We start from the raw sequence: 14,020 nt of genomic DNA, 5'->3' as shown, positions 1-14,020 counted from the left end.
ATTATAAAAAGACTTTTAAATGATTAAAACTTATTTTAAAAATTAAAAAGATACATGAGATCAAAATTAATATGTTACCATACCTAAATAAATATTTCATCAAATTTCTTTTTATATTGTTTTTAAGGAGTAAAATAACTACTTTGAAAGTTTCATCAATCATACACATTCAATAAAAAGAACAATAATCTTAACTGGTACTAATAAGTTTCTTACCCTTAGATAACCCCTGATTTTATATTTTGATAAAGAAACCATTACTTTTTTTTGTTGATTTTTCTGTAATTTTTCTTAATAAATTATATTAGGGTGTTGCTCCCTCCACCACCACAGCCTTCTCCCTCCACCTCCCCTTTACTATTTTGCCCCTCAGTAAAATTTTATTTTTAGAATTATTATTTTTTAATTTTACTCATTTATAACATATTTCACTGATAACCTACGTAGTTCCTTGTATGAGTAAAATATTTTTCTGCAAAGCTCAGTGATCGTGAAAAGAATTATCAAGCAATCTTCCTCTTGCTTTCGGTGCAGTACGTGGTGTAGTGCGTTTGTGGTGTAATGTGCTTGTCATGGTTCCTCTCCAGGTACGTAGTCATAATCCTTCCAATAATCCTAAACCCTAAACCCTAAGCCCTTCCAATAATCCTTCCAATAATCTTTCCAATAATCCTTTAACCCTAAAACGTAAAATGAAAACGAAGCCTAAACGGATGACATCCTTCAACGGATGTCAACATCCGTTTAAGGCAAAACGGATGTCGACATCCGTTTCGCCTTAAACGGATGTTGACATCCGTTGAAGGATGTCATCCGTTTAAGCTTTGTTTTAATTTTATGTTTCTGTTATTATTTTATTAGATATTTTAATATTTTGATTTATTATTTTTTAATATCTTTTTAATGTATTTTAATAATGTATATTTATATTAGTTTATATTTAAATATTAAAATATTAAAATAATAAAATAATAAAAATAAAAAATTTTAACTTTAAGGATATAATTGGAATTAAAGATAATTGGGGAGGTGGAGGGAGAAGGATGTGGAGGTGGAGGGAGCAACACCCATTATATTAACGTAAAGATGGATGCCGCAACCCAAAGCATGTGAAACATGGGCTTCACAAAGTCCATATTCTAAACGGATTAATTTTAGCAAGCCCAATCTCACCCACACATATAGCGTGTTTGAGTTTGGTGGGTTGGTCACAAAAAAATAAAACAAAAAAACTCAAAAATATCATTTAAAATGTAATTTTTCACCTATATTAAAAATATAATTATGATTTGTTAAATAAAAAAAGTTTCCAGAACAGGGACATAATTTGTATATTAACTTCGTCTGAAAAATATTTTTCTACGTTATGTTTAGTTAATCTATAACTTTATTTTAAATAAAGTATTTATCACTATTCAACAACTGAATCATAAAGTACTTAAATCATATATTAAAAAAATTGTCTTTTCATACATCATACATCTTATTTATTAACATTCTATATTATATATAATAGAGACTCAAGATGAGAGTCGATGTTAAGACTATGTACATGCAAGTTATGAAGGTATCTAAGTTTGATTTATTTTAGTTACATTATTAAAACAGTGAAGAATATTTATTATGATGTTTGGATTAAACTACAGTGGTCCAACCTAATCAAAATAGTTGATTCTGTGTATTGCATTATTACTGGTAAGAGATACTTCAAAAACAATTGAAAGCAACCATTGAAGGAGCGGAGGAACATTATCAAAAAGAGAAAAAGACAAAAGAACGGATGAAAATATGCATGATCATGGATGACAGAGTACTATGTGTGTATCTTTTTTCTAACTAGATAAATAAGAGAAAATTCTGCTCAAACTTAAACTAATTTATGCATTTTGCTTAAGATATCTTCATTTTGTTTCTTAATTTATTTATTTTTTATTTCTGTTTTTTATTATATCATATATATTAATTATTCGCGTAATATAGAATATGCAAATGGACACGAATTTATCTGATAAGAATCAGATACAGTGAAGAATGTGGTAGCTAAACCCTAATAAAGCTTGGAAGTGGAAACATGGGCCATACATGGCAATAAGCAAGACGCAGATTTCCCAATGGAATGACCCCATTTGCCTCCTCTTTATCAGAAACTACAGTGTTCACTGCTTCTAAATTTCTAATTTTAATTCCTTGATTTTCTCATCTTCACACGTTTTCTTGTTCCTTGTTCATAGTATCTGGCACCTCCCCATTGGATCACACCATTTTCAATCTAAATCAGCAATTATTATTCTCTTCCTATAGTCTCTGGGATAATCTCGATGTTTCTCACTCCTCACCAGAATAAAATAAAAAGTAGAATCTCTACTTTCTCTTTTGACAGGCACTATTAATTCGTATTTCACTTTGTTATGTATGTTTTACTTTTCTTAAACGCAGTTCATTTTTACTTTGATTCTCTTATACTTTTTCTTTTATCTGTTATTTATGATGTGGCTGCATCAACATAATTACAATTAACATATACTTTTTGCTTCCATTAATGGCAGAAACATAAACTGTGACTTTCTTTAGGAGAGTTATGACATAAATTGAAAGACTTTTAATTAATTTCGGTGTGAAAGAATGAATAACGAATGTGGTAAGTGATTTTCTTATTATATATAAACCTTTTTGACCTAACTTTCTCTTCATATGGAACCCCGAGAAGGCTCCACACAACATCTGAAACATTAACAAGATCTCATTCAATCTCACATCTAAAATTCTGAGCCACTAGTTCTTCACAAACATCTCAACATGGCAAGGTACCATGATCAGTACTACTACTTGTGGGAGTATTTGTCTTTCCCTCTCCACCTTGTGTTCTTCGTGATCATCCTTTTGTTCGTGCTGGCATTCTCCTGGTACATAAACTACGAGTCCTTGTTCGAGGACTTGCTTGTGCAGGTGAAGATCTTTCTGGCTCTGGTTCCACTGCTGTTGCTGCTGGTAGTTCACTGCCTCTCAAGCGGAGCATCGTTCCCAATACCTTTGCCAGAAGAGAGAGAGTCGCTTCACAGAGCTGGAGGGTCTCCATGGGGAGTGGCACTGTTGCTTCTCTTTGTCTTGTTCATGATGGCTTACCAATCTTCCTTCCACCAACGTTGGTTTCCTTTGGCTACAAGATGAGATGATTACTGTTGTTACTGTTTCTATCAAGAGGTAACTAAACCAGTAAAAGTTATTGTAACACAGAGAACTTAGTCTGAGATCATTTTTCTCGTATCAGAGAATAAGTGCAGTGAACTGTTAATTTTCCTTTGGAGTGGTGGTATCCATAGTCCAGTGAGTTATATAGCTACAATAGGTTACTTTTGCACGACTATATGGCAAATTTTGAAGCAACTTCATGCAATGTTGTATGTAAGATTAAATGGCTATGCTATTTTCTTATGATTTGTTTTGGTTTTAGATAAATTATTACTACATAACTCCAACTTTAGAAGGGGCTTTTTCTTTTTCTTTTCTTTCTTGTTGTGGATCAATGAAGGAGAGTTCACAGGATTCTTGCAGAAATTAATGCAGAAATCTAGAAAATGATGGAAAAGTGGGTGGCCTTGTATAAAGAAGAAAAATAAAGAATTCACTCTCTTTTCTCACTGATATAACATCTCATACTTCACTTTAAATTTTGTTTCCCCTTTAAACGTTTACCATAAAAAAGAAAACTAGATTGTCAGTTTAAATATTCACTGGTAACTTCCTAAATATTTTAGAAAAAATATTTTCAAAAAGTGAATTATTTTATATGTTGGTCTAGTTGAAACACATACTTAAATATATGAATGTTTGAAATAAGCACTTGTAACTTATTATTAGAATCTGTTTTGGTTCTTTCTTTACAGAATTTGGGCTCACAAAAGAAAGATTTAGTTTTAAAAATTCACCTCAATAAGCAAAAATTGGTTGTTTGGCATCTTCTTCCTACACCTCCATAATTTTAATCTGCACCCTCATAATTTTTTTATTCTAAATGTAAAATTTAGAATATATTATGTATTTTGAGATATAAAATAAAAAATATACATCTTATGAATTGTATACTTTAAAATACATTTTTTATATTTTGTGTACTATATATGTTCAAGATTCTTTCGATTGTAAAAATATATGACCTACTCCTGAATACTTGTTGATCTGCTAAGTAAACAAATACCTAATGTGTATTTATTAAATCACGACGACATCATATCAACACATACTATTCACAATAATTTAATATTAACTAAAATAATTCAAGATTAATAAGTTATTATTCAAAGTAAGAATTTATGAACAATGATACAAATAATGCATTTTAATAAGATATGTGATTTATTTTTATTAATTATTATATTTATTATTAATTGACTTACTTAACTGACTTAAACGTTAAAATGTTTGGATATGTTCTGGAACACGTTTTGATTTATATCCATTAGAATATAAAAAATCATATTTTGAATTGTATTATTTATAATATAAAAAATATGATTGAGATTATATAATTTAAAATGTAAAATTTATATTTTAAATTATACCATCAAAATAAATAAAAAAAAATATATGGAAGTGAAGGTTAAAATTATGAATGTTTGTTGAGTCAACGCATAATACCAGGGACAATGTTGCAACCACTGTGAGAACGCTGTACATTTTTTAAACGTTGTACATTGTTTGGACTTTACGAATTGGATGCTGCTGATCTTTCAGGTAAACTCCGAAAAATAGTTTACTTCTACTCTTCTACGATTTTAAAGGTGTTTGATTTGAAAAATATATTTTTTAATTATAAAATATCATTTTATTTTATAATTCCTAATGTTTTTCATTCAAGATTGGGCCTTCTTCTTTTGGGGACTGGAAAGAACAAAAATAATCAGGCCCGATGTGAAAATTGGGTTTTGGCCGGAAAAGCGATATTTATTTTCAGGGCAAAAGAGCAGAGGGGAAAGTTTTGAAGTTTTGCGAAGGTAGTGTGGCGAGAGACGTCGTGAACGACCATGGGAAGCAGAATGGGAAGAAGGGTGGTGCAGTTTGCAAACCTACCCATAAAACTTTTGATGCCCAAAACCTTCACCAACATCCAAGAAATTGCACTGAAGACCATTCCTTCCGCTTCGAAGATCGAAATCAAGCGTGTTCTTGAATCCCTCTACGGGTTCGAGGTCGAAAAGGTTCAGACATTGAACATGGAGGGTAAGAAGAAGAAACGGGGCGGCTTGTTGATCGCCAAACCCGATTACAAAAAGGCTTATGTCACTCTCAAGAACCCGCTCTCCATTTCGCCCGATCTCTACCCGATCCGAATCATCGAGGAGGATAAGAAGAGGGTCAACAAGCAAACCACGTCCAGCGTCGTCGAGGAAGACACCCACGCCAGGAGTCACTGGCTCGATGACAGGAAAGAGTCCCAGCAGCCCTTCAGGGCCCAACGGCCCTTCCGGGCCCAAAATCATGGGCGTTTGGGCCGCCGCGAGAGTGTCGATGATGCCAAGTTCCCCTGGTCCAGCATGAGGTCTGGTAGTAGTTCTACTCGATAGTTGATGTTGTTGTTGTTTTCTAGGTGTTGGTTGTAGCTGTTAACATATTTTGTCTGTTGAGATGTAACAGAAATGGTGTAAGGTGCGATGGATTTCGATGGGTTTTTTTCATTAGTGGTGATTATGCTAATAAATTTTCTTCTTAAACTCGGTTGATTTTGATTGAGTAGAACCACATGTTTCTACTTATGGGAATCCTTGCCTTGCAAATTCTCAAGATTTTGAAGTGAAGTAGAAATGCACACAGTTTTTCCTCCTCCCTCTCATTGCCCGCACCCCACGCCTACAATTTGTTTTATGCTAGCTACTTGTTAAACACTTATAGAGACGAATTTGGATACAGTTCTGTTTTATATTGTTCTCTTATCAGAATTGAAGTTGTATTTCGGTAACTTGCATCATAAAAGTCTGAATCAGAAGATTTTGCAGATTATCAAGGTAAAACTTAATTTCTAATTGGTTAACAGCAATAACACTACTTTTATCTAAGTTTTTTTCTTTTATAAATAAGCAATTTAATTGGTCTGTGCCACTCATGCAGTTGGCTTTGTATATGCTGCTTCAAAATGTGAGCAAGTGCTTGCAAAGAGAAGAACAGAAGCACCTGGGATCTGCCGATGGTAAATATTGAATGAAATGGCTTGCACTTGCATTTCATCACGGTATGGAGACACTTTATCTATACAAATATCTTCTGACTAAGTAACTATGGTATATTTAAATATTACCAAGCTTGTATATATGGAGTCCCTACTCGTAGAAGAAAAGTTTACCAATTTTGTTCGGAATATAAGGTGGAGCTAATTTTTACATGATGTCTTAGATGTTGCGTACTGTTCTTTTTTCTGGACAATCCATTATGGATCTTTTAAAGGGGTCCATTTTTGCTCTCTTCAATTTTGCTATGATCTACATTCTCATAAGGGTTAAGATTTTTGGACCATGCTGCATCCTATTCACAGCTTTTGCAGTACTGCGTGCCACACAAGTAAATCATGTTTTGCAAAAACTAACCTTAAATAGCAATAGAAGTGGGAAAGAAACTAAACTGAACTAAAAACTATCAATAACCAAACGAAATTAAACTAAAAGGAATTTTCATGAGATTATTTTTCTCTTCTCACAACTTATTGATATCCTATCATGTGGGGGTGTTGTGAACTTCTTACAAGAAGATCAAGCCTTTTTTCTCCGATCTTTTCAAGGATGTGAATTTTTTCAAAACCCTGTTCTATCTTAGTAGATTGTCTACATGTGGAGGATGGCCTATTGAAGAAAGACTCTCTTTTTTTTCTATAGATTTTTTCTACTGACAAAATCAATGAATCATTTTTTGTTCTTATTATTCCAAAGTTTTTACTTAGACTTTTAGGACTTTATTTCACATTTTCGTTTACTTTGAACAGTTCTCATTGTATTATCTCTGCTCCAAATTTTGAGTGATTAGATCATTTGTAGAGTTGAACATGATTTTCAAATGCTGAGCTATTTAGTCACAAACAACTCTTAAATCCTTTTTAGCAGTTAATAGAAGGTTTCCAAAAGCAGTAAAGACTTATGTAGAAGCTCATTCCATGCCTGTATGATAAAATGAATGTTAATAAAGTCTACCTATTCATGTGACTCATTCAAAGGTAGTTTAAACTCCATCATGGCTACCATAAAACAAAGTTGTGATTCTTCTTCTATATGTCTTCATCTTCAAAGTTAACCAAGTCAAATTTTTCCATGTGACATTAGTTTTTTCTTGGAATCATTTTTGACAAACTTCTTTCGTTTGACTTTTCCTACTTTGAACATTATGACTTAAAGTGTCGAAGTTTCTTAACCCACAGATCTGCCTTATGTCCCTTTTATCCTTTAGATTTTTATTTTGCTATATCATCCTTTGAATCCTTCTCTTATTTTCCAAATCTTGTGAAATTCTCGTGAAGAATATTTGTCATCTAGTATGTTTTTACATTTCAATTTTCTTAGTATGTTTTTAAATATGTACATTAGTATGTTATCTAGTAAGAACGTAATTATGACATTTATCTTTGCTCTCGATCTTTCTATCCATTTCACTATTGAAAACAATTTCTCTTCACTATATCAGCAAGAATTTCAATATATTTTTTATAGTATGTTGCACTTGTCTCTAAATTTGTCATTAATTTTGCACTTACTTGCCCCTCCAATGATGGTTATATACACTCATAACAATAACAGATGAGATATTTCAATTTGTGCACATATTTTTGTTTTCCAAAATTACTATCATAATATTACATATTCTCTCAGACAAAAAAATAAAAAGAAGAGTCTATTACTTGCATAACTACTAACTATCATAAACTTGTATTTCAAGAAAGCATTTTACATTCTCTATTTTTTAACTTTCATGATCGTCGTCCTTTCCAAACAATATAATAAGTTTTATATGATTATTTTATTTTAATGTAAAAAAAATACAACAGTGTAATAAAATGCTGACACACGTATATGTTCGTGCTGGCTCTTATAAAGCAAGTGAATAAAATATTGAATTTGGAGAGTTAGATGTATAATAAACTGAGTAATGTTGAATGTAAGTACTGGTTTAGGAATAGCAGATTGGAGCTTATCGCGTGTTGGTTGAAGCATGCAACATCAATAATTGAGCAAAATAATGTGTGACTGAAAACTCCACTGCATCTGATACCATTACATTCGAGTGATGCCATTGCTATCAATTTTGATGTGATTGTGCTATCGTTTTAAATGCATTAGAACAACAGTATATAGCAGTACTGATACAACACTTCTTACCAAACATGGTGTGAATCCATCTTTCTCACTTTCTTTTAACTTTTTAAAACAAAAATTGCTGTGTGATGATAGGTACAATTCGTAAAGTTTAACACAAAAATAATTTGTGTCTTGATTGATAAACTATACTCCATCTATAGTTTATTTGCTAAGAGATAACCTTAAAATCCGATCGAGACTGTATAAACTAATATAAACTTCAGTAAGCACGGATTGTACAACAAAAAATAGATGCTAGGTAGTCATAAAATGTTAACTCTTTCTAAACGAAAATCTATCGTAATAAAGCAGACTTATTATAACAACGAAAATTTATCATAATAAATGAGACTTATTATAACAGAAACTATTAACAGAGTAAAAACTTTACATGAAAGAAGAGATTTCCGTTTGCCTCATACTCTTTCTTGAAGATAATCAGCCAGAGAAAAATAAATACTAAAAATGTGAACATTTAAACTTATGCCACACAGTGTAGTATATATATATATATATATCAGAGAATGAGATAATAGTTTAAAATAAGAGTTGGTGGACAAACTTTACTTTAATATGTGAGAGAATGAGAGACTAGTATAAAATAAAGGTTGGTTGATAAAATTTATTGATTTTTTCTTAAAGTTTTGAGTAGATGAAATTATTTTTCGAAGCATCATATGTACTTGTACTCCTTATTTTAATACTTTTATATCGCAATAATATCAATAATAATAGTAGTAATAATATGTATGTTATTATTTGTTATTCTTTATATGCATTAATTAGTTAAATAAATTTAGTAATTAGTATAATTTTAATGAATATTATTTTATATTAAGATATGAAAGCTCATTTAAATTGATGGAGTTTTCATAATTAGAAAAGACTGCAATACATTACATCTAATAAGTCATTTTTTTTGTATTGTTATTCAATTATATATATTATTTGTATTTAACTTTATAATGCTCACATCAATCAATTGGAGAGATAAAAGTACGAGTGTTATATGACTAGGCACATGTATATCAGTGATTTATGGAAGAATGTAATATGCAATTAACTTGGGTAATGTAAATATTTGATTATTAATTTTATCTTTATTGATAAAATAAATATTTGTTTATGAAGATATTCAATGACTCGTTATGAAGTTTTACGAAAAATTTGAGAGTTGTGAACATGTTTTTCAAAAATATTTATTCTAATGATTGTTATAGAATTAATAACTTTGTATAGCTAACTTAAATAATCGTATACATTTAAACACATTAACATTTAGTAAAGTTTAAAAATATTTATGTACTAGATTATTAGTAGTTTATTTGAAATCTTGTGTGAAAATATTTGTTGTGCAGATAGGGAAATAAATACATAAATTTTAAAAGAAAATCTATTTTCTATGACATTTACTTTTTGTGATGGTTGTACTCAAAATTGTCATAGAAAATAATATTTTATATATTAATGTAATTTTAATTATCATAGAAAGTAAGGTGATAAACATGTAAATAACATCTTTTAATATTTTTTCCATGCTTGGTTTTTATATTTTATAACTGACATATTTTATAACAATTATTCAACGTTTTAAAAAGTTTAGAATTTTTATATCAGTTATATCTAGGTTTAATCATTCAGGAGGTCCCTATTTTTGGGCAGAATCTTAATTTGGTCTTTTTCTTTCTCGGTGTCTCAATTGGGTCCTATTTTTGTAAAAATTGCAACAATTCGGCCCTTGTCGTTAAATTGAGTCAAACGGCGTCAGTATCTTATAAACGTGGCACGTTGTCCTGATTTGTACTGATTTTTTTGCTTAACGTGGATAAATGATGTGTATTAAGATAGTTTTAAAATTAAAAACTTTGTAAAATTAAGAGAAAAGTTAAAGGACAGAGTGGAGGGATTTTAAAATCCAGCAAAAAGAATTAGAAGCTGATTGACAAAACAAGAAACTTCATCAAAAATTTCAAAACAATTATTCAGATCAAGGCATGAGATATGCAATTTTCCAATAAGCTTTACAAATCAGTAAATAACATACACAATCAATAATTACAAATCCAAAAGTAAATGACATCCAGGCATGAGATATGCAATTTCCCAATAAGAAAAGATTAAAAATTTAACCTTGGGGAGAGGAAATAGGAAATAGGAAATGGGGTTTGAATATACGAACTTACTTTCCCTCATAGACTTTAGCATGAGTTTCCTCTCCAATCTGTGGCCCAATAAAGAGATGCTTAGCATCAATCAGCCATTTGGGGTCCAATCTGAACTCATCAACTGAGTAGAACCTAACTCCAGATTCCATTTTGTTTTTCTTTTGCTTCTACAATAATGGAAAAAGATTTTCTCAAGTAAAATTCTTCATGAGCCAATAATGAGCCTCCAGCTTGGCAGAGTGAAATCAGATGGAAGAGAATCCTAGAAGAAGGGAGGCATTGGAAGAAGGGAGGCATTGGAAGAAGGTGGATTTGCATAAACCACATCTAAAAAAGTCAGTGAAATTGATTGAACTTTGCAATCTGTCAACGTAGAACGACAAGGGTTAGGGTTTGTGCATGCTCTCTGTCAACGTCAACTTTAATTAAAACCTAAATCCCCAAATTCATACCCTAAAGGTAAGAACTCTGCCTCCTCTGGACTCCATCGACAATCACCGCTAGGGTCAGTGGGTTTCTCCCCAGCCGCCACCTCCGCGGCTACCATTTCCGTTTTTAGCACCATCATCAAAAACACCAAAACCCTACTTTTCATTTGTTTGTTTTTAAAAAAATATAAATATACACGTCAGACAGAGTAGCCCTTACATGTACTCATTCCAGTGTGCCACGTCAACAAGACACTGATGTCGTTGGGTTCAATTTAACGGCAAGAACCGAATTGTTACAATTTTTATAAAAATAGGACCCAATTGAGACGCCGAGAAAGAAAAGGACCGAATTAAAATTCTGTCCAAAAATAAAAACCTCCGGAAACCTTATATTTATGTTGATTCTAAACTTAACGTAAAAAAAATTGTTAGTCGTGAAAAGTATTAGCATACAATGATTATAAGAACAAATTAGTCACGTATGAGTTGACAAGACATAACCTTACAAATGATTAATTTGTGGAAGTAATAAAGAAAATAGTGATTGATGGAAAACTTCTAAGTGATTATAAAAGTATATAATTTACCACAGTTAATAAGTCCATTGTGAGTGAAAATGAAAATAAGGAGTAATATTAATTCCACTGACAACAATGTCACAATGACAATAAATAAGTTATTATAAGTTTAGGGTGAATGACAAGTGATTAAGATTAAACTTGTTGACGCGGGTATTATTCCAACTTGTTTATGTATTGATAAAAAAATTAATATCAATATCGGGAGACATAGATAATATATAATTCTTTAAATTAGGTACGGTAATATAAATGAATATGTATATATATTCAATTATTTCTGTTCAATTTTAATATTTTTACTTATTATTTATTTTATTTTTGTATGAAAATGTTTAATTCTCCTTTACAATTCATTAATTGAGTAAACTCTTAATTGATTGAGTAACATAAAATAATTTTCATCATTTTTCAACAATTTGACTAGTTTCATATTTCTCATATTTTTTTAAATCTTTAAAATATTTCCCTCACTACTACAAAAAGCGGTATCTGACGCGCCAAATACGCTTCGGTTAAATAAAAACCGAAGTATAAAAACTTATATACCTCGGTTACTAGATGACCCGAGACAAAATGCAGATATGGTCTCGGTTACTGGATGACCCAAGACAGAATGCAGATATGGCCTCGGTTCCTGGATGACCCGAGACCTATACCTCTCCACATAACACTGCAAATCAGACTGGGAGCTTATTAAAAATCATTACTACCTCGGTTACCTACAAAACCGGTGCCTATACACGTTTCAACTTCGGGTGTTTATTTGAACCGGTGCCATATGCTATTTTTTCGGGTATAACTTTCGTGCCATATGCTATTCGTAGCCCAATCCTCTTCCCTCTCGTTCCCATTCTTATGCGCAGCTCTGCACTCTCGTCCTCCTCCCTTCCTCGTCGCGCCTGCCGCTTGGGGTTGGCCTCCTGCCGTCGTCGCGCGTCCAGCCGTCGTCGCGCGTCCAGTCGTCGTCGCGCGTCCAGCCGTCGTCGCGCCTCCTCGCATCGTCGCGCCTCCTCCCGTCGTCGCCCCTCCTCGCATCGTCGCGCCTCCTCCCCTCGTCGCGCCTCCTCCCCTCGTCGCACCTCCTCCCCTCGTCGCGCCTCCTCCCGTCGTCGCGCCAGTGCTCGCGCCTCCTCCTGTTGTTGCGCCAGTGCTCGCGCCTCCACCGCTCCAGATCCGCCGCTCCAGATCCGCAGCTCCAGATCCGCAGCTCCAGATCCGCAGCTCCAGATCCGGCGCTCCAGATCCACCGCCTGCTGCCTCACCGCATCCTCCCCGCTGTCGTCTCTGTTGCCGTCATGCCGTGTTGTCCTGGGTTTTTGATCTTGATCCAGAGACATTTTTGTTCTTGGTTTTGTTCTTGATCTTGGGTTTTTGATCTTGGTTTTGTTCTTGATCCTGGGTTTTTCATCTTGGTTTTGTTCTTGATCCTGGGTTTTTGATCTGTCCCCGCTGTGAATCTTGTGCTTGGTTTTGTTCTTGATCCAGAGACATTTTTGTTGTTCTGGAGACTCTTTCATGGACTATTCGAAACGGTGGGACAGTATACCAGGAAATTAATTAAAAAAAAAACCAAAACCTTATGAGATCGGTTACAGTGGCTCGAGACGAAATCTTCTTCCTTTACGCCCCGGTTCATAACCGAGGCATAAAACCTACCTCCTTTTACCTCGTTGGTATACGCCTCGGTCGTAAAACCGGTGTTTATGATAAATAATAACCGGTGTTATTTCGTGTTATTGCACCAGTGCCTTATCATAATGTTAATTATATGTTTTTTATGTGATTTCGTGATACATCAAATTGTTTCTAGAACACATATTTGATATTTTTACTTCTTCTTAATATTATTACTTTTGTTTATTTTTATAATATATAAAATATTATTTTGATATTTTTTTATATAATTATGTTGTTTCCTAACATGTTCTCTTCTGTGTAAATTTATCATTGTGATTATATAAAAGTGTTTAAATTACTATAATATAACAATTTATAATCATAAAATAGTTTTTATCCACATCTTATAATAAACATTAAAATATTAAAATTTAACTAATGACGAAACAACATAACATATTCAAATTTATATAATAGATAAAAAACATATATTATAAACATTAAGATATAAATTACCAATTAAATAAAAAAAATATCAATATATTATATTATAAAAATTTAACATATTATTAATTAAATTAAATTTTAAAAATATTATTACATATTACAAATTAAGTAATAAATAACAAATAAGAAATAAGAAAAAATTTTAAAATTTAAATAAAATTATCAAATATAAACATCTTATAAATTAAATCAAAAGTTAAAAAAATTATAACTATACAATAAATACAAAATAACAAAAATATTCTAAACTAAATACTAAATAAAAAAACAAAAAACTTATTCAAAATTAAATAAAACTTCATATCATTAACAATATAAAACATTAAAAACTTAATAACAAATAAAAAACTTAATAACAAATAAAAAAATTAATAACAAAATATTAAATA

The 14,020-nt window shown here is 31.8% G+C and overlaps 2 protein-coding genes across 2 annotated transcripts; both read left to right on the top strand.

Annotated features, from left to right (window-relative positions):
• Window positions 1-2,675: 2,675 nt before the first annotated feature.
• LOC124830126 (uncharacterized) lies at window positions 2,676-3,456 on the top strand. Its single transcript, XM_047303798.2, has one exon. It carries the CDS (start codon window positions 2,797-2,799, stop codon window positions 3,166-3,168), a length of 372 nt encoding a protein of 123 aa, XP_047159754.1. The 5' UTR covers window positions 2,676-2,796; the 3' UTR covers window positions 3,169-3,456.
• Window positions 3,457-4,875: 1,419 nt separating this feature from the next.
• LOC124830959 (uncharacterized) lies at window positions 4,876-5,820 on the top strand. Its single transcript, XM_047304869.2, has one exon. The coding sequence runs from the start codon at window positions 5,022-5,024 to the stop codon at window positions 5,559-5,561; it is 540 nt and encodes a 179-aa protein (XP_047160825.1). The 5' UTR covers window positions 4,876-5,021; the 3' UTR covers window positions 5,562-5,820.
• The last annotated feature ends 8,200 nt before the right edge of the window (window positions 5,821-14,020 follow it).

This window comes from Vigna umbellata, chromosome 1, assembly GCF_029865625.1.
Source record: "Vigna umbellata cultivar VRB3 chromosome 1, Vumbellata_1.0, whole genome shotgun sequence".
In the NCBI taxonomy this organism is placed as follows: Eukaryota; Viridiplantae; Streptophyta; class Magnoliopsida; order Fabales; family Fabaceae; genus Vigna; species Vigna umbellata.
The sequence above is the reverse complement of the archived record's forward strand: the minus strand, read 5'-3'. Positions and strand labels throughout refer to the sequence as shown.

Bases quoted from the DNA above. Each gene is read 5' to 3' on its own strand.
- LOC124830959 (XM_047304869.2), top strand. From the start codon at position 5,022: ATGGGAAGCAGAATGGGAAGAAGGGTGGTGCAGTTTGCAAACCTACCC.
- LOC124830126 (XM_047303798.2), top strand. From the start codon at position 2,797: ATGGCAAGGTACCATGATCAGTACTACTACTTGTGGGAGTATTTGTCT.